Below are 21,607 nucleotides of genomic sequence, written 5' to 3' on the forward strand. Positions count from 1 at the left end.
ATATCACATTTACATACAGTACCAGTCAAAAGTTTGGACACCTATCCATTCAAGGGTTTTTCTTTATTTCTCCTATTTTTTACATTGTAGAATAATAATGAAGACATCAAAACTATGAAATAACATATGGAATCATGTAGTAACCCAAAAAATTGCTAAACAAGTCAAAATAGATCATATATTTGAGATTCTTCAAAGTAGCCACCCTTTGCCTTGATGACAGCTTTGCACCCTCTTGGCATTCTCTCAACCAGCTTCATCTGGAATGCTTTTCCAACAGTCTTGAAGGAGTTCCCACATTCGCTGAGCACTTGTTGGTTGCTTTTCCTTCACTCTGCGGTCCAACTAATCCCAAACAATCTCAATTGGGTTGAAGTCGGGTGATTTTGGAGCCCAGGTCATCTGATGCAGCACTCCATCACTCTCCTTTTTGGTCATCTAGCCCTTACAAGCCTGGAGGTGTGTTGGGTCAAAGTCCTGCTGAAATACAAATGAATGTCGTGCAAACCAGATGGGATGGCGTATCTCTGCAGAATGCGGTGGTAGCCATGCTGGATAAGTGTGCCTTGAAACCTAAATAAATCACTGACAGTGTCACCAGCAAAGCACCTCCACACCATCACACCTCCTCCATGCCTCACAGTGGGAACCACACATGCGGAGATCATCCATTCACCTACCCTGCGTCTCAAGAAACGGCGGTTAGAACCAAAAATCATCAGACCAAAGGACAGATTTCCACCAATCTAATGTCCATTGCTTGTGTTTCTTGGCCCAAGCAAGTTTCTTCTTGTTGGTGTCCTTTAGTTGTGGTTTCTTTGCAGCAATTCAACCATGAAGTCCTGATTCACACAGTCTCCTCTGAACAGTTGGATGTTGAGATGTGTTTGTTACTTGAACTCCGAAGCATTTATTTGGGCTGCAATTTCTGAGGCTGGTATAACTCTAATGAACTTATCCTCTGCAGCAGAGGTAACTCTGGGTCTTCCATTCCTGTGGTGGTCCTCCTGAGAGACAGTTTCATCATAGCGCTTGATGGTTTTTGCGACTGCACTTGAAGAAACTTGAAAAGTTCTTGAAATGTTCCGTATTGACTGACCTTCATGTCTTAAAGTAATGATGGACTGTCGTTTCTCTTTGCTTATTGACCAAATAGGGCTATCTTCTTTATATCACTCCTACCTTGTCACAACACAACTGATTGTCTCAAACACATTGATGAAAGAAATTCCACAAATTCACTTTGAACAAATCCACCTGTTAATTCAAATGCATTCCAGGTGGCTACCTCATGAAGCTGGTTGAGAGAATGCCAAAAGTGTGCAAAGCTGTCAAGGCAAGGAATCTGAAAAATATATTTTTATTTGTTTAACACTTTTTTGGTTACTAAATGATTCCATAGATGTTATTTCATATTTTTGATGTCTTTAATATGATTTAATATTAGTCTTCTTGGGTGTGACGCTACAAGCTTGGCACACCTATATTTGGGGAGTTTCTCCCATTTGTCTCTGCAGATCGCTCGGTCAGGTTGGATGGGGAGTGTCGCTGCACAGCTATTTTCAGGTCTCTCCAGAGATGTTTGATCGGGTTCAAGTCCGGAATCTGGCTGGGCCACTCAAGGACATTCAGAGACTTGTCCCAAAGCCACTCCTGCGTTGTCTCGGCTATGTGCTTAGGGTCGTTGTCCTGTTGGAAGGTGAACCTTCACCCAAGTCAGAGGTCCTGGGCAGGTTTTCATCAAGGATCTCTCTGTTCTCCCCCGATTGCTCAGGTTGGCGGGCAGCCAGCTCTAGGAAGTCTTGGTGGTTCCAAACGTCTTCCATTTAAGAATGATGAGGCCACTGTGTTTTTTTATTTGACCTTTATTTAAATAGGCAAGTCAATTAAGAACAAATTCTTATTTTCAATGACGGCCTAGGAACAGTGGGTTAACTGCCTGTTCAGGGGAAGAACGACAGATTTGTACCTTGCAAGTTTAAACCCCCGAGCTTACAACCTTCCGGTTACTAGTCCAACGCTCTAACCACTAGGCTACCCTGCCGCCCCAGGGGACCTTCAATGCTGCAGAAATGTTTGGGTACCCTTCCCCAGATTTGTGCCTCAATACAGTCCTGTCTCGGAGCACACATGTCTGCCTTTCCAAATCATGTCCAATCAATTGAATTTACCACAGGTGGACTCCAATCAAGTTGTAGAAACATCAAGGATGATCAATGAAAACAGGATGCACCTGAGCTCAATTTCGAGTCTCATAGCAAAGGGTCTGAATACTTTTTAAAATAACCTGTTTTCACTTTGTCATTATGGGGTATAGTGTGTAGATTGATGAGGAAATTTAAATATTGAATCCATTTTAGAGTAAGGCTATAATGTAACAAAAAGGAATGGGCCTGAATACTTTCCAAATGCACTGTGCACACACTACCGTTCAAAAGTTTAGGGTCACTTAAAAATTGCCTTGTTTTTGAAAGAAAAGCACATTTTTGGTCCATTAAAATAACATCAAATTGATCAGAAATACAGTGTAGACATTGTTAATATTGTAAATGACTGTTGTAGCTGGAAAACGGCTGATTTTAATGGAATATCTACATAGGCGTACAGAGGCCCATTATCAGCAACCATCACTCCCGTGTTCCAATGGCACGTTGTGTTAGCTAATCCAAGTTTATCATTTTAAAAAGCTAATTGATCATTAGAAAACCCTTTTGCAATTATGTTAGCACAGCTGAAAACTGTTGACCTGATTAAAGAAGCAATAAAAACAGGCCTTCTTCAGACTAGTTGAGTATCTGGAGCATCATCCTTTGTGGGTTCAATTACAGGCTCAAAATGGCCAGAAACAAAGACCTATCTTATGAAACTCGTCAGGGTATTCTAGTTCTGAGAAATGAAGACTATTCCATGTGAGAAGTTGAAACTGGAGATCTCGTACAACGCTGTCCCTTCAGAGGACAGTGTAAACTAACTCTAACCAGAAAATAAAGAGGAGTGGGAGGCCCCGGTGCACAACTGAACAAGAGGACAAGTACATTAGAGTGTTTGAGAAACAGACGCCTCACAAGTCCTCAACTTCAGCTTCATTAAATAGTACCAGCAAAACACCAGTCTCAACATCAACAGTGAAGAGGCGTCACCGGGATGCTGACCTTCTAGGCAGAGTTGTAAAGAAAAAGCCATCTCTCAGACTGGCCAATAACAAGAAAAGATTAAGAAGGGGGCAAAAGAACACAGACACTGGACAGAGAAACTCTGCCTAGAAGGTCAGCATTCCGGTGTCTTGCCTCTTCATTGTTGATGTTGAGACTGGTGTTTTGCTGGTACTATTTAATGAACCTGCCAGTTGAGGACTTGTTAGGCGTCTGTTTCTCAAACTAGACACTCTAATGTACTTGTCCTCTTGCTCAGTTGCGTACCGGGGCATCCCACTCTTTCCATTCTGGTTAGAGCCAGTTTGCGCTGATAATGTACACCTATGTAGATATTCAAAAAAATATATATATATTCCCAGCTACAATAGTCATTTACAACAATAACAATGTCTATACTGTTTTTCTGATCAATTTGATGTTATTTCAAATGGACAAAAAATGTGGTTCTCTTTCAGAAACAAGGACATTTCTAAGTGACCCCAAACTTTTGAACGGTAGTGTGTATATATAAAGGAGAGAGAGAGAGTCTTTGTTATGTGATTGATGACGATGCGACACCAAGCCAGGCTCTTGCCCGCCAGCATCTTACAGAGCAGACTGTTTGTACTAGACTACAACGATTACTCAAAAAGGGGTTACAGTGGTATTTATGGATTGTGTAAAATCCACTGTCTCTACCGCATCCGCTTTGTCTACAAGATATACTAAAGTGCCAAGGCCCAGGAGGTAGGGACTAGGAGTGAATTTGGAATGGGGCCGCCACAGACAGTATTAAAGGCCCACCTCACCTCCCACTTGGTCTCCTCCAGCCGGGGCCCTAGGTCGATCTTCTCATGCTCGTAAGAGGTGCAGCGCTCCTCCAGCTGCTCCCTCTCCTGCAGCAGCTGGCTGAAGTCCTCCTGGAGCTTCTTCTTCTCCTGCTGCAGCTGGAAGACCTGCAGCTGGAGCACCTGCTGGGCACGCTGGGCCTTCTGGGAGTGTGTCTGCATCCGTGTGGCGCAGGTCTGACGCAGCTCCTCCAGCTCCAGCTCACAGCGCTTCTGCTTCTCCTCATACACCTGGGGGGGAGAGAGGAGACAGGAGGAGAGGGAGACCGGGTAGAAGGGGTGGGTAGGTGAGGGTGGCATTGTGTGAGGGTTGCATTGTGTGTGTGTGCGTGCGTGCATGCCTGCCTGCGTGTGTGTATAGTGATTGTAATGGTTTGAGTGTCCCAGTATGTCAAGACATTTGTCATTTTGTGCGTGATGGATCATGGTCTGCGTGCCAGGTACGTGCATGTGTACGTGCGCTTGCATGCCTTCATGTGTTTTAGAATATGTGAAGGAAGAGGATTGTGTCTAATGCTCTCTGGTCCATTTACGCCGCCATATACCTGACAAATGGCCATCTCGTTCTCGTCCAGGTTGTCTCGGAGCTGCTGCAGCTCCACGTCTCTCTCCCTCAGCTTATCCTCCAGGTCCCTCACCACCCCCTCGTACCCCCCCTCCACGGGGGCTGGCGACCGCCCGCTCGACCCACTGTCCGACAGAGGCTGGACGCGCCCGCTCAGCGACCCCGACCCTGTGCTCTTACTGGACGAGGAGCGCCCACTATCCGAGTTGGAGTGCCCGTGCACATTGCCGGGCGCCGTCTTCATGGGCTCTAGGTGGCCACTGCCAAGCGGGGTGTCTGCGGGCGGCAGATTGTAGGGGATGCTGCCATAAGGTGGCAGGCTCGACAGGGAGTTCCGGCCCGAGTCAGACATGGAGCAGGTCTGACTGCCCCCGCCCACGTGGCGCCCGCCGCTGTGGGAGGTGCGTTTCTCCGAGCAGGGCGACAGAATGTCCGTCTGGCTACCAGGTGACAACAGGTTGAGATTGTTCTGGCTGTCTGATAGGCTGGCCCGGTCATGGCGAGGGGAGAGGTACTGCATGGAGTTGCGGCTCTTGGGGATGACTGGTTTGAAGGCGGTGGGCCGGATTACTGTTTTCTCCATGTTCTGAGGGGTGAGACAATTGTTGGGTAAGAGGTTGTAAATAATGTATATTCAGTGAATGTTTCATTTATTTTTTCTAATTTTGTTACTGTGAGAGTAGATTGATCTACTGTAAAAATAGAGGAAACTGAATGACTGTACCATATAACCTGGACAGGATCATACTCACCTTCTCCAGCTTCCCCGATACGAGGACCAGTTTGGGCGGGGCTCCTCCTACATTCCCGTTGAGGCTCCCCAGCTGCCCCTCAGTGTCAATCCCGGTCCTTGGGCTTCCGTTAGCCACATGGTTGTCATTCCAGTCCCCCACATAGTGCTGGTTCAGATACGAGTAATTCCCATTGGTCCCGCTGTCCTTACTGGAGCCAATCACCATCAAGGGCTTTCTGTTGCCAGGCGGAGTGAGGCTACTGAGCAGTGGATCCTGGGATGTGTCAGAGGAGCCCAGGCAAGAAGTGGCCCCCAATGTGGTTCTGTGGAGCCTGGAAGTTCCCGGCTCGGGACCAATATCAACGGGCCGGTATTGACACTCCAGGTAGGCCGGGCCGGGGCGGTGGGCGATGAGGCTGCTGACGGAGCCCATGGCCTCCTGGGAGTTGGAGGCGGGTGAGGTGGAGGGGCGGTTAGTGGGCGTGTGGGAGGCAGAGGGGTGGCGGCGGGGGGATCCGTTGAGGCCGGGGGTGTGGTGACGCTCAGCCGGCATGGGTGGAGCCTGAATCAGGGCCATGGCGGCTGCTGCTCAGTGGGACAGCCACACAATCTGGGGGGGACAGAGGTAGAAACAGAGGGACACAGTCAGTCCGATGAATGGGAACTATCAATGTAGCAAAACAAAAACCAAGTGATACAGTAGGAATATTAGGAATGTACAGCTTGTCTGGACTATGGAACCATCCAGGGTCGTGTTCAGGAGGGCTCAGAGTTCTGAACGTTGCAGATAGAAATGTCTTAGAGATGACCTGAAGAATGTTCACAGACATGCTTCTATGTTCATGTAGCATATTCAACATTACAGAGAAAGGGTGTGTGTGAACTTTGTGACCCTGGTAAAACCATAAAGACTGCACGAATACAAACAAAATATGTTCTCCTCCTACAGTTAAACATCCAGTAGCCACACAGACAGAGCCAACTCATTTACATAGCCCTTTCAAGCCGCACAAACATGGGCTTCAGGCCTATGGCTTTCAATGCCTGAGACAGCAAAGGCACAGGCTCATCTCATGGCAAATAGCCCCTGACATGGTCCTCGTGATGGGAAGCGAGGCGACTGTCTGTCTCCCTACATCCCTTCAACCTCCTTTCAAAACAATGTTAGGGGGAGTGAATGACAAAATCCTAGGGTATTCAATTGGTAATGACATCGTACACACACGCATGCGCACACCATGGCAACCATCTCCTCCCAAACGGTGATCTCATCCAAAACAGCAACACTACACAGATCGACCGTGACATCATCAGTCTCAAGGCACACCGTCTGGTGGTGAGGGGAGAACAATGGTAGACGGGAAATGGCGCATGATGGCGAGGTCACGCTTCGTGTTTTGCAGGCCACCCAGCTGTGTCAGGGTTCTCCCCAAAGAATGTAAGAGAGGCGCTGCGCCACCTTGTGGACTGGCTGCGCCGCTTTTCAACCATTTAAGGCTCTAGATTGCAGGAAATGGCCCCACCTTGTTTAAAAAAAAATAATCTGGTGTGCATTTTAAATAAATCATCACTGCTGTAGGAGTCATCCAAAGCATAACGAGGTCCCAGGGACAGATGTGTCCTGTTGGAGACAGTTCAGTGTCAGAGCGCTGTGAAGTCAGGATCTAAATCCAGATACTGCACTAGCCCTAAACTATGTCAAGTCATTTTCCCCACACACACATATACACACACACACACACACACACACACACACGTGTGTTAAGACCAGGACAGTGATTAAATGGGACTGTGGCGTGTTTATCAACCAGCCAGCTCCTCATTAATTACAGCCAGCCAGCCAGCTTGGCACCAGATGGGCACTGCTGGCGATGCCACCTTGCCAAGACAAACAGCCTACCACTAAGGTTTATCTGTGATTATGACATTCTAATTAGCACAGAGTGGAGGGGTAATAAGTGATCCCTATTTATATGATCCGATTATAACTGAGAGTTGGGGCAGTTGTATGGCAAACAGAAATACTACATACAGTAAAGTATGCAATATACTGTAGTCTCATTGCAAAAGGGTCTGAATATTTTTGTAAATAATGTATTTCTGTTTTCACTTTGTCATTATGGGATGTTGTGTGTAGATTGATGAGGAAAAATGTGTATTTAAATCAATTTTAGAACAAGGTTGTAATGTAACAAAATGTGGGGAAAGTAAAAGGGGTCTGAATACTTTTTTTTCTTAATACTTAGCCGTGTTTGGTCTCTTCAACAGTGGTCAATGCGTCTGACCAAGGACCCGGGCATGTCCTTCGTCGACAATTTTGACTCCTTCTGGAATTGGCCTGACTACTATGTGGAAGACAGAATTCACCTGGGTGAAAATGGCTCCTGGATGTTGTCATCGAACATTGGGACGGTTCTTGGTCAACTAAATTGATGCGAGGGCAATATTAGTGTTACATGTAAGTCAGTTTTTACCATCCCCTCTTTGGTCTCTATGAGAGTTCCACATGTTGTATCTGAAAGTGGTAACATGCCAAATGGTGCTAACCGGAGAAATGTTATTGCTATTCCTACTTTGTTTAATTTTCCTAATAGATATAATCCAATCTTTGAGTCTCCTGAAATCTCAAAGTAATCTGACTTGTATTGAAACGCCGTATGATTTTAAATACAGAAAAGGTTTGACATTTTTACATCTTAATATTCGTAGTTTATTACCTGAAATGGATCATGTCAAGATCTGGGTCTCTCAGGCAGATCCTGATATTTTTATTGTATCTGAGACCTGGTTAACTGGTGAAACCCTGGACTCTGACGTTTCTATGGATGGTTACAATGTGTTCAGGGCTGATAGGAAAGGCAAAGGTGATGGTGTTGCTATTTACACAAGGAATATTCTGTGTCTCTGTTAAAGGCTCCCTCCAGTCCTAAACTATTTGACTTGTTGGCTTTAAGTCTTCAGTTGGGTTCACACCCAAAAATAACAGTTCTAGGAATCTATCGTCCACTCTCCACCAAGAAGTGTGTACTAAACAAACTCACTGATTTAATTGCAATTGTTATTACCCCAGAGGTGTTGATCGCCGAAGATTTTAATCTTGCATGGGGAACGAAGGATGCGGACTGTTTAAAAGATTTTTGTACTCATTTCAAATTTGACCCAGCTGATTACAAAGCCCACTGTCCAAAACTTTAACAGGACCCTACGAAATCAACTTGGTTTGACCTCATATTTACAAATGCTCCAGAGAAATATGCTGGAAGTGGGCTATTTGCTTTAGATATTAGTGACCACTGTCCCATTGTATGTATCAGGGATATTCAGATGCCTCGATCCAAACCTTGGTTTTATCAACAAGAAGAATTCTTTCGATTTCAACGAACAGGCCTTGGTGACCTTTATTTTGGTGACTTTGATTGCATTGCATTTATACCTGACCCAGAGTTGGCTCTGAACCACTTCACAAATGTTTTCAATGGTATTGTAGATCATTCTCAGTTTCTTTAAAGGGAGCATGTTTAAAAATCGTTCTTGCCCTTGGTTCAGTCCAGAGCTATCTGAAGTCATACACAACAGAGATGCTGCCTGGGCCAAAGCTAGATTCACAGACTCGGGCCCAGACTGGCAGTCTTTTAGGCGATTGAGAAATCAGTGTGTAAAAAAAAGCCAAATCAGATTATTATGTTAACACACTATCTGAATGTACAGGGAACCCAACTAAATTCTGGAAAGCTGTTAAATCACTGAAGGGTTATGTCTCCTCGTCTTTCCCCCAAGAAATTAATTTAGGTTCTGGCCCTATTACTGACAAATTGATATCATTAATGCATTTAAGGACCATTTTATCTCCGCAGGCTTTATATTTGAATGTATTTCAAAGCCAGCTCTTGAAAATAGTCGTTTGGATGTAGATGGTGAAAATCTATTGAAATGATACTGAAAATGCTGGTCAGGAGTTTTCATTTTGGAAATTCACTGATAAAAGAAGTCCTGGATGCTTTGTTAACATTAGCCACACAAAAAAAATCAACAGGGGCTGATCATTTGGAGCCTGGTCTGCTTATGTGTGCAGCACCCCTTAGTGCTGGCTCAGTAGCCAACATTTTTTATTTAACATTGTTATCAGGAAGTATTCCAAAGGCATAGAAATCTGCATATCTTGAAAATAGTTTCTCATCTCAATGTGACTCCCTGTTTAAATAAAATAAATCTATACTTGTATTGTCAAAAAAAAAAAAACATTCCCTCTCGCACACGAATTTGTGTTTGCAGTAGTGCACTAAACCTTCAACACACCATTTGTTAGGATATATGTTTTCAGGTTGACTACTCTGCCCTTTTCCATGCTCATTACACAGGTGCACCTTGTGCTGGAGACAAAAGGCCACTAAAATGTTACGTTTTCTCCAACAACCCAATGCAACAGATTTCTCAAGTTGAGGGAGTGTGCAATTAACTACCTCATCCCCATATTGTTATTTATTTTTGCTCTTTTGCACCCCTGTATCTCTACTTGCACATCATCATCTGCACATCTATCACTCCAGTGTCATTGCTAAATTGTAATTATTTTGCCACTATGGCCTATTTATTGCCTTACCTCCCTAATCTTTCTACATTTGCACACACTGTATACATATTTTTCTATTGTGTTATTGACTGTACGTTTGTTTATCCCATGTGTAACTTTGTTGTTTTTGTCGCAATATATAAAAAATAAATTGACAGGAATGTCCACCAAAGCTGTTGCCAGAGAACTTTATGTTAATTTCTCTACCATGAGCCACCTCCTATGTTGTGTTAGAGAATTTGGCAGTACATTCAACCAGCCTCACAACCGTGGACCACGTGTATGGGGTCGTGTGGGACGAGCGGTTTGCTGATGTCATCATTGTGAACAGAGTGCCCCATGGTGGTGGTGGGGTTATAGCATGGGCAGTGCATACGCTACGGACAACGACCACAATTGCATTTTATCGATGGCAATTTGAATGCACAGAGATACTGTGACAAGATCCTAAGGCCCATTATCATGCCATTCATCCGCCACCATCACGTCATGTTTCAGCATGATAATGGCCCCATGTCGCAAGGATCTGTATACAATTCCTGGAAGCTGAAAATGAAATCTTTGACATTGTTGCATGTTGGGTTTATATTTTTGTTCAGTATAATTTCATTCAACATTCTGGCTCGCAAGGAAAATGTTCATGCTTTTCAGTGCTTTGCTTCAGACTGTATTCCAAAGAACTGGTATCAAATTCAGATTTATTAGGCAAGGAAGTAACCCTACTCCTCAGCCAGAGGTCGTGTGGCGCTCTGAAGACTCCGAGAGCTAAGCGCTCCGAATTTACGAACGGACAATCTGACAGCGCTCCGAATTTACGAATGGCCCAGAGCACTCCGGAGTGAATTTACGAACACACGCCTTAGCGTCTCAAAGCCTCTGAAGGAGGCCAGATATACCGATCACACTGACTCACGTACTGTAGGCCTAGTTCAACCAATAACCATGGGAGTCAGTGCTGCTTTGTCATGGAGGAAATTGGCACCAAAATACAGGTATATTTCTCATTCAACTCAGCTGCCTGCAGCTTCGAAGATGTTCTCTGAGCAAATTGGTTTTGTCTCTCTGGGAAATGCCTAGGATGTATTCAGACAGGCAGACAGACACTCCCGCAGAAATAGCCATTTGCAGGCACATCGGCTAAAACCACTTGTTTCCCTGAGAGAAACAAGTGGTCAGAGAAGGTAGTGGTCAGTGGGTTCAGTATCACCGGTAGGTGGAAGAGCTCCAGTCCACCGTGATTTAATAACCACTGCATGGCAACGTTCAGTCACATGACATGGCTATAGGGGTGCTCAGTAATTAAATGAAGTAATTAAATGAACATGCCCATTGGCAGATTTGGTAAAAAGTGAAAACACCTTAGCGTTTACCTTTCCTTCTCCAGATGCAGTGGGTTATAGACTGCTGGACTGATAGGTGCAGGCCACACCCCCAGAACAGCAGCACTTTGCTTATTTGCTACGTTCGTAAGTCGTCTCTTTGAATGCTAAAACTGACATGAAATAAACATGCATGGTGTACAACTAAGCACAGGGACCAGGCACAGAAGACCAAACACGAACGCATCTCATTTATTGGGTGTTACACACAGAAACGCCATGGACACACACACATACAGTAGGCCCAGCGGACCCTGCTTGGCTTGTATGCAACATCACGCAAACATGCTTCGATACAAACCAAGAGGTTGCAGTGAATTCCTCAGAGTCAGTTGTACACATACACACACCAACACAGCCAGAGGGATCTGGGCCCAAAAATACAGTACACACGAGGGGATGTGTCAGGACCGTGAATAAGGACAGCTCTGTTTTACTGGCTGGTTTCGAGGGCGACTGGAAGAGGCACCAGGAGCAGCACTTCTGATTTGGGATGTATGAGTGAGAGCGCGTGAGTGAGAAAGTGTGAATGAGTGAACAATGGGAAGAAGAAAAAAAAAAAAATCACAGAAAGTGAGAAAAATAAGAGAGAGAGTGTTTGCATGGGCAGTTGGGAACAAACTGTCTGGAAATCCCTTCCTCCACTCTACATCTCCCTCCCAATCTAATCCACTCTCTCTTCTTCTCCATCTCCCTCCCCCTTTCCATCTTGATTCAGAGAGTGTCCAACACTGAAAGTAGACCACGGAGGAAAAGTGTGACATTGCTATTTTGGTCCAACAGACAACCTACCTATCCAAGAAAATGGACCCTTTTTCCACAGCCCCGGTCTGTATGCTAAATCCCACATTGTGAGGCCATCGTCGTGATACGGACTGTCATTGTGCTTCTATGGATAATGAGGTGAGTCTTACACGTATACTTAATGCCAGTCTCTCCCTCTGAGGGCTAACAAATTGAGGCAGCACGGATAATAATGAAACCAGTGAGAAAAAAAAAAAGAGGCCTCTTTTCACATGCATGCGCACATACAACACACACACACACACACACATTCCAGGATAACTTTTCTCTGCCTGTCACTGTCTGTGTTTCAGTGAGCAGAGAAAGCTCTCCCACGCTAATAGCCATCTATAGTATAGATACGATGTTGTCTTACCGTAAACTTGCTACTATCCCATTTCAGATGACTCTGGTCATCGGAATGATCACTTCACATTTTAGTCATGAAGCAGACTCTCTTATTCCAACTGACTTAAAATGCATTCAACTAATGTAGGTGAGACTAAACAAAAATCGAAGAAAGAGATTAAAAAAACATTCACCTCTAGGATAAGTTAATTACACCACCAGGCGTCAAGGCTAAGAGCCAACCCTCATGGCTCACACTTTGTCAACAAATGTTCTATGCCTACAGTTTTGGGAACCCCATCTCGCCTGTTTCTATTTTACATCAAACTACCTTTTCCCCAGTGCTCTATTCACAAAGCCCCCAACGTTCCCCGTCACAGAGTTACTACTCACACGTACCCCAAGATGACCCTTGCATAACTGCTTCTGCACTGGGCCTCCTCTCGTTCACTTCAAAGTCTTTCAGCTCCCAGATAACTCGCATCCACTTTCAATGTGTTCCAATCCTCCCGCTGCTCTGTGTCGGTCTCTTGTCCTGAGGGAAACTTCTCTCTGAGTCCAAACGCGGCTTATTGCTCAGGCCAAATGCCACCAATGTGGATAGACGCTCCGGTCCCTCCTCTTCCTTTTTTCCTCTACCCCTCCTTCTCCCTCTCTCACACACTCCCCCGCACCACCTCCCCTCTCTCGCTCGCTCGCCCTCTCTCCTCTTCTCTCTCCTGTGTGGCTTTGACCAAACAGGCTCCACTAGGCATAGTGTGCCTTGCTGCCTTTCTCAAGTAATAAAAAGGAGGAAGAGAGAGACCAGTCAAAGGGGAATTCTCCCCTCCTCCAGTCTGTCTAAATCGGGATGGGAAGAAAGAAAGAAAGAAAGAAACTGGGCCAGCATGCTGATATTGGATAGTTTTCCAAGTTTTATGGCTCCTGTGATGTTGCTGTAGACATGCGTTCCTAACTAATCAGATAGCGTGTACAGCCAGTTCTTAATTTGATCACTCTGTTCTTGCTGACTTATTCATGTTTTAAAAAGGCTTTTAAAAGTTTGTAATTTCCACTTAAAAATGTCTGACTTGATTTCCCCTACCGAGAAATGTATCAACCCCTATAAAAATGTCCATTAATTATAATCGACATAATAATTCACATGTCCCGTTGCTGCAGGATTTTTTTCCTGCTGTGGGAAACAGGTCAAATTAAAAGGTCAATTGCTCTTGAAAACTCCTTTTGAAAACAGCCTGTATCTCATCAATTCGAGTCAGAAACATTTATATTAGTGTCAATTTACTACATAGTTTAAATAGAATAATGTTGGTCATAAAGTCAGTCTCGTCCAAAACGGAGTCATGACCAACTTCAGGGTTTGGTTTGGACTTCAATTATGTCAATTCATGCCCCCATTTGCCTATTAACACATGGTCGCATCGTGTTTTCATGGAAAAGACTGGGTGAGTTCGCTTTGCATGGCCGGGTGCCCCGGGTGAGCGGCGACCTCTCCTTAGGAGGACCAATGGAATGGTTGAAAATGAGCAAACCCCACCTACCTGGCACACCAGGCCATGCAAACCGAATTCCCCAGACAACACGGTGTATATTTGGCAGTAGCTTGATATGCAATGCATATATTGATCAGGAAATAACTAAGTCTAGTGAAAATGGGCTTCTGTAAAGTTGATCAAGAATCAAAATGGCCAGGATATGGATTAAATGCAACGCTAGCTACAAGTTATGCGGGCTGCCAACCGTCAAACTGTGCCTGGTGGTGTTGCTGACGGTGAGTTGGTTACACTAGTTGGCTACATCATTTGATAATGCTGGCGAATAGCAAGATAATGTGTCTCATGAAACACATTCCAGACACTGGTTCTCGCTACCTTTGGCATAACTGTGATTTGACAGAGAAATATCAGCTAGCTAACATTAGATAGGCTAGCCAGATGCCGCTAGCTATCCCTCAAGCTATGCCAACTAGCTGCTGGCAGCTTGGCTAAACACAAGGGCAGCGCTGGCTTTACTTTCTATTTGCCTCTTCCTCTCTACTATAGCCCACACATAGAACTGTATCAGTCCTTGTTTGTTGTGGTTGAATGGCAAAGACAAAAAAAACACCCATATGAAACCACGCCCGGAAGACAACTCTCGTTTGCCTTCAGTCATGGCCGCTAGCATTTCTTAATGAGCACTGATGGAAAAAAAAAAAAAAAAGGCCAAATCAGGAAGTGCAGCTCCCCTTTAAGATAGTACATCTGTATCTACAGTATGTGCGCCCATGAATGCACGTGTAAAAGACATAAGGTCTGTTCAACTCATAAGATAAATAACTTTCCTTTTTATTCAAGATCATTCGGGATTTTGGCAAAGAGGCCCCTTATCTACTTCCCCAGAGTCAGATGAACTGGTTGATACCATTTTTATGACCCTACGTGCAGTTTAAACGAAGTTGCTAACTAGTGCAATTGCTAACTAATGTTAGCATAATGACGAAGTCTATGGTGTCTGCTAGCACTCTAGCAGATACCCATAGACATCCAGTCATTGTGCTAACGCTAATTAGCATTGGCTCATGAAACTACCTCTAACTTCCTTCATACTGGACACAGACATAACAGTTGTACCCACGAGTTCATCTGACTCCGGGGAAGAAGATAAAGGGCCTCATTTCCGGGGGAGGGGAATGTGCTACAGACAAGCAACATAACCCTTTACAGTTCATAGCAGGGTCCCACTTCAGTTAGTCACTGAGTGTGTTACAGTTTCTTAATGAAGCCTCGACAGACAGCGAGATCCAAACACCTACTGACAGTCCCTGTTTTCAGCCTGTCGGTTTCCAGAGAAGTTCTACTATACTCCTCCAGGCAGACAGCGTTCAGCCTCAGCCCTGACCTGCAAATCCTCCATCGGGCCACAATCAATGAAAAACTGTTTCAATCAATGTTAAGCTGTCTGACAGAGTGGACTAAAGTAGGGTAGCTAGAGAAGTAGGCTACAGCACATACTTCTCTCTCTCAAAAGTCCTACAAGTGGGTCACACACTGCTCAGTGTTCTGCTTGTGTCCTTCATACAGCGAGGTGTTGAATAGGTAGAGCTCTTCACTCACCTTGAGGGAAACCAAAGGGAGGCTGCGAGAGGGGTGTAAAGCAAGCTGACCCCTGGTATTGGTCCAATCCAGTACTATAAGAGCTCTAAAGTTGTCTGCAGGAGACTGGACAACAAGAACCCCCCCCCCAGTGTCCAGACCGGGTGACAATTAATCATGGGCCCAGTTGCTCACCAGCCTCTCTGGCACCATTCGACATTGTGTCTCACAGCATTATTGCATGAGAACGTTTCTGCTGGAGCCAGACCCTATTGGAAAAATCTGACAACCCCATAGTAGAATCATTTTATCTATTTACCTAGTCAAATCCAAATCAAATTTTATTGGTCACCTTCACATGGTAAGCAGATGTTATTGCAAGCGTAGCGAAATGCTTGTGCATCTAGTGCTGACAGTGCATCTAGTGCTGGCAGTGCATCAATATCTAACAATTCCACAACAGATACCTAAAACTCACAAATCTAAGTAAAGGAATGGAATAAGAATATATAAATAGATGGATGAGCAATGACCTAGTGGCATAGGCAAGATGCAATATATGGTATAAAATACAGTATATACACATTTGAGTTGAGTAATGCAAGGTATGTAAACATTATTAAAGTGCCATTATTAAAGTGACTAGTGATCCATTTATTAAAGTGGCCAATGATTTCAAGTCTATGTAGGCAGCAGCCTCTCGGTGTTAGTGATGGCTGTTTAACAATCTGATGGCCTTGAGATAGAAGCTCTTTTCCATTCTCTCGGTCCCAGCTTTGATGCACCTGTACGGACCTCGCTTGTTGTTGTGTGTTTATGCAAGAAAAATGCTTTTGTGAAACAGCGGAAACATATGGCAGCTAGAAATCAAAACTGGAAGGTCTTCAAAAATAGATGGGAGCAGTTGATGGTAATGAAACGATGCAGACAACTACATTGATAGAAGTCACAATATGCAATATTAAATCTGATCTACCCCTTAAAAAAAAGGAAAATTCAAACACCCCTCCACAGTCTGTACTTGGGACATTTAAGGTATTACCCAGGACAAATGCGACCTGCCAACCCGGTGTACCCGTCTGGCTGTTCCTCCATTATATTTTCATAACAAGGGCTCCTGTCTGTGGCCAACAGAAAGCTAGGTAATCCATCAGTGTCTGGTCTGCTATCGCTGCATGGGGACATCACTCCCAGGGGGAGCCAGAGCTAAACTTGCCTCAAAACTGCCTCAACCAACCCTCTCCCAGAAAGCCCTCTGTCACCAATCACCTAGCCTCGAAATTCAAAACTAGTGAAAATAAACTTGATTCAGTTACAATTCCAAGGTTACAATTCCAAGGCTAGTACCATAGATTCTATGGCTTGTAATGTACCAATCAGTCCAAATGCGCCAACAAATAAACCAAGCCAGATGTTGACGCTTTGCACTTTTAAATCGCTTTACACTGAAGAAAAAGCTATTGGCATTAGCCGGAGTTGCCCTTGTGGATATAAAAATGAGTAAATCACTATTGTAAGAGCTCTAATACATCTATACAGTACTCACTTAGCAGACGCCTTAGTTACTCACACACACACACTCAGACTTACAGTATTGTGTGCCAAAGAGATTAGGGGTTACGCCTCGATCTTAAGAGTTACAGCAGTTACAGGGTGGTTAAGTGACTTAGTGCTTACTTCAAACAGCTGGAATTAGGTCCTGTGCGAGGATACAATTGCTCGACTTCAAAATTGACTTGGTAACACTTTACTGAAAGCCCACAGGCATAATGCATTCTACAAAATATCATAAGAACATATATAACACCCTTACATTGGCTTATACATAGGTCCGCTTCTATCCGAGAGCACCCTTAGAAACAGAATGGTTCCAAACTGTTTCTGTTATGAAAGCAGAAAGACAATTCAAAGCAGCTGTGAGCACCAAAGTAACATTGCCACAGAGAGTCAATCTCAGTAGTAATTTGAGAATGTTTCCAGAGTCTAACTTCAAGGTAGAGGACAAAATGAAGATGCGTGAAAGCCAGAAAGCCATCGCTTTCTAGGAAAACCAGCTGAGTAATGGAATGGTAAATTGACAATATAATCAGAAGCACATTGGGTTCTTGAGCTTGCTCACCTCTCAATGGCAGCCGGTCTTCAGCTTCTGGAGGCCTGAGAGAATTAGGGGGAACGGGTCGGCTGTGCATCCCAGGGACTCACTGCCGCTGTTGGGGCTCTACTCCCTCTCTGCTCCTAGACTACAGAAGCAACCAGAAAGACAAATTGAAGTTAGCAAAACACAGGACCTTAGCTACAACTGCTACAGTACCAACTCAGAGCTGGAAGATCTGAAAGGTCACAACTGAGTGTGTAACCTACACCAGCATGTAAGGTGGAAGTAGCCTTTCCAAGGAAAATCAGTCATGTTAATACTTGAAGGGTAGGAAGCATGAGTTTCTCCTCACCAATGTAACAACACAGTATGGTCAAAGACCACAATCTGGTTACCTAGAAGTATAAACACAGTTATGTAGTAACCAAAAAATATATCTCATTTCCGGTTATCTTCTCAAAGTATTTGCTTGCAAGTTGGCTGAACATTTTATTGAAACCTGTCGTCATGAGTGCAAACATTTTTGGTTTCATTTGAAGTTAGTTTACATTATAGGGAATAGGCTGGCTTGCCGGGTCCTCCGTATTACATCACAGCCCTGAAAAACCTTTTCCGACACGACTACGGCATTCTGATCTGTCTTATGTAATGACTTGAAAGATGGCAAAGTGAGGTGTAACTTTGCATTGGGACGTTTGATGTGTATACATCACGTTTTGCTGCCTACCCTGATTCAGGAGGGGTTGGGTTAAATGCAGAAGACACATTTCTGAATGCATTCAGTTGTGCAACTGACTAGGTATCCCCTTTCCCCTTCCCATAAAGGAGGAACACAGAGGGGAATTCCATGCCAACTTAAGAGAACACTTCTTATGTTTGCCCTCATTTACGACTGAGTAATACTTCAACTTTGACCTCTCCACTATGTTCATTAGTCATTTCTAAAGCACCTCTGTCCCCTACTCTTTTGTCTTCCTCTGAGTGCCAGAGTATGGGTGAAACTCAAGACAGTCCGGCAAACAGAGCGCTTCCAATGGGAAATAAAGCCCTCTGGTTGCCATGGCAGCCTGCTCGTGAAGCGGATTCCTCCCAGCAGCCTCTTGGACTGGGGCCACATTCCAATACTTTGATAATGCATCCTTCATTCCTTAATTTTGGCTTACAGCTACAGTGAAAGAGAAGTCCGATTTTCACCATGATGGAACGGATTCTGATACAAAAAGGTTTTCTGGTGAGTGTTTTCCATTGAACTGTGTCAGGTATTGTGGAAACTCCATTAGGTGCGCGCCTGTAATTGCTATTTTAAGAGGGGAAAATAGCATACCGATGTCAGGACAGACTGGAGGGCTAAATGCCCAGCAGTAGCTCAACGCACCATTATAAAAACTACATTCAAAGGTAGGCTGTTTTATTCGATTAAGAATTTCAAACGTTATGGTATATCCTTATAGGTAACTGTTGGATTCTAGCTTGAAATATACTTATTCATGTTCAACTTAGTACTTTACATGTACAAGGAATGTATGTGTTAGGGGTCAAGGAAGGGTAAAGAGGAACTTGGTGTTGAAAGTTAGAGTGAAAGTTACTGAAAGAGAAAAGGGGAACAGAGTTTATGACCCAGGTCTGTTGAGTAAGGTGAACAGGAGGTCACTGATAAACATCATGGAGAAGTCACCAGATAACCAGGAACTGCTCTACTGAAGACAACGCAACATTTTAAATCAAACTTTATTAGTCACATGCGCCAAATTCAACAGGTATAGTAGACCTTACAGTGAAATGCTTACTTACGAGCCCCTAACCAACAATGCAGTTAAAAAAAAATATGGATAAGAAATAAAAGTAACAAGTAATTAAATAGCAGCAGTAAAATAACAATAGTGAGACTATATACAGAGGGGTACCGGTACGGAGTCAATGTGCGGGGGCACCAGTTAGTTGCCCCCTCTTTTACACCACTGCTACTCTCTTATCATATATGCAATCACTTCAATGACTCTACCTGCATGTACAGTGGGAAGAAAAAGTATGTGAACCCTTTAGAATTACCTGGATTTCAGCATAAATTGGTCATAACACAAAATATTATAATTTTTCATCTCTTTATTGATCACACCATGTAAACATTCACAGTGCAGGTTGCAAATAGTCTGGGTAGCCCTTTGATTAGGAATTCAGGAGTCTAATGGCTTGGGGGTAGAAGCTGTTTAGAAGCCTCTTGGACCTAGATTTGGCGCTCCGGTACCGCTTGCCGTGCGGTAGCAGAGAGAATAGTCTATGACTAGGGTGGCTGTAGTCTTTGCATCACTGCCTGGTATGGCAACTGCTCGGTTGAGGCAGTGATGCAACAAGTCAGGATGCTCTCGATGGTACAGCTGTAGAGCCTTTTGATGATCTGAGAAACCATGCCAAATATTTTCAGTCTCCTGAGGGGGGAATAGGTTTTGTCACGCCCTCTTCACGACTGTCTTGGTGTGCTCGGCCCATGTTAGTTTGTTGGTGATGTGGACACCAAGGAACTTGAAGCTCTCAACCTGCTCCACTGCAGCCCTGTCGATGAGAATGGGTGTGTTCTCGGTCCTCTTTCTCCTGTAGTCCACAATCATCTCCTTTGTCTTGATCACGTTGAGAGAGAGGTTGTTGTCCGTGCACCACACGGCCAGGTCTCTGACCTCCTACCTATAGGCTGTCTCGTCTTTGTAAGTGATCACTGTTGTGTCATCGCCAAACTTAATGATGGGGTTGGAGTCGTGCCAGGCCGTGCAGTCATGAGTGAACAGGGAGTACAGGAGGGGACTGAGCACGCACCCCTGAGGGGCCCGTGTTGAGGATCAGTGTGGCCGATGTTTTGTCAGGCAGTATTGGGCAACAGATAGCAGTTCTGAGAAGTTACACCCCTAATCTCATCTTGACATAAATGCCTGTTTGATTGTGTGCAAAATGTGCTTGCAACTGAGGCACCCAGTGAGGAGAATAAACTGGGTTTAAGCTTCTTCTAGTTGTCCGTTTGAGTTTTTACTCTGTTTCTTCAGAACCTAACGTAACAATGTCACAATGATAATTTAAATGTAATTTAGACAAAGCTTTTTGATTGTTAAAATAGGTGTGAAAAATGTTCTCCAAAAATGAACACTCAAGTAATCAAATACTGACGTCCGTTCGGATATTCTATTCATCAATTTACAGTATCCATCCCTAGTTCATTATAGGGCATAACGTTGAGGAATGTTAGGATATCAACATGCCCAGCCCTCCCGTTCACAGGCGCATAAATCTTTTGTCTTGCTCTCAATTGTGGCAAGGCTAAAATCTTAAAAATGTCTCCTCTCCTTCATCTAAACCAATTGAAGTGGATTTAACAAGTGACATCAATAAGGGATCATAGCTGTAACCTGGATTCACCTTGTCAGTCTATGTCAGATGTTCGGAATGTTTTGTACTCAGTGCATATCCTGGATATTTGCAGGATCAGAGATGTTCGCTAAGCCCTCAATTCTTATATTACAAGCGGAGGAATATTGCAATTTGTTCTTCGGCCTATTTATTGACTTTTTCCTTAAGCCAGGCAGAGTAAATATGTTGGTAGCAGATGGAAGTGTTAAGAAGACTGTGGCTTCCCACACGTAATGCAGCTCAAGCCACATGACGATATACTGGCTTCAGAAATATCACACTGTGGCAATATAATGCCCGTGTTGGGTAACACCACATTGGGTACACAGTGTGTGGGAGAGAGGTGCTACAAGACATATTGGATGATTTGACAACATAATAGTAACTCCTGGAGGTTTATAGTTGGCCCACACGGACCATTAACAGGTGCTTAGCTGTGCCAGCCCTCTCTCAACTCCTACTCTGAATCGATTGGAAGCAGTAATCCACGTTATTGCCCTACCAGCTGCCAGATAGAGGGGGATTAAACTTCATGCAGAGAGCGAGAGAGCAAAAAGAGACTGCGAACCCTCTGTTTACCATTGCATTACATTATTAATCTGCTGAACAGGCACCCTCACAGACAGCCATCGATAACACTAACCTCTCAATGACCTGTTCAGTGAGCCATTACCACCGACAGGCC

At 44.3% G+C, this 21,607-nt stretch overlaps 1 protein-coding gene across 3 annotated transcripts in view; it reads right to left on the minus strand.

The window, feature by feature from the left end:
• Window positions 1-21,607, minus strand: part of LOC110491536 (leucine zipper putative tumor suppressor 2 homolog) — a 45,716-nt gene that overhangs the window by 4,529 nt on the left and 19,580 nt on the right. The window contains exons 2-5 of one of the 3 annotated variants that reach the window (XM_021565059.2): window positions 17,554-17,674; window positions 5,300-5,890; window positions 4,528-5,133; window positions 3,944-4,213 (exon numbers count right to left, since the gene is read on the minus strand). In XM_021565059.2, the coding sequence (XP_021420734.2) occupies window positions 3,944-4,213; window positions 4,528-5,133; window positions 5,300-5,857 (1,434 nt within the window). In that variant the 5' untranslated portion in view covers window positions 5,858-5,890; window positions 17,554-17,674. Of the gene's footprint in view, window positions 1-3,943; window positions 4,214-4,527; window positions 5,134-5,299; window positions 5,891-12,759; window positions 12,939-17,553; window positions 17,675-21,607 lie in introns of those variants that run through there. The other 2 variants (XM_021565060.2, XM_021565061.2) reach the window with 2 other exon arrangements.

This window comes from Oncorhynchus mykiss, chromosome 16 (assembly GCF_013265735.2).
Source record: "Oncorhynchus mykiss isolate Arlee chromosome 16, USDA_OmykA_1.1, whole genome shotgun sequence".
In the NCBI taxonomy this organism is placed as follows: domain Eukaryota; kingdom Metazoa; phylum Chordata; class Actinopteri; order Salmoniformes; family Salmonidae; genus Oncorhynchus; species Oncorhynchus mykiss.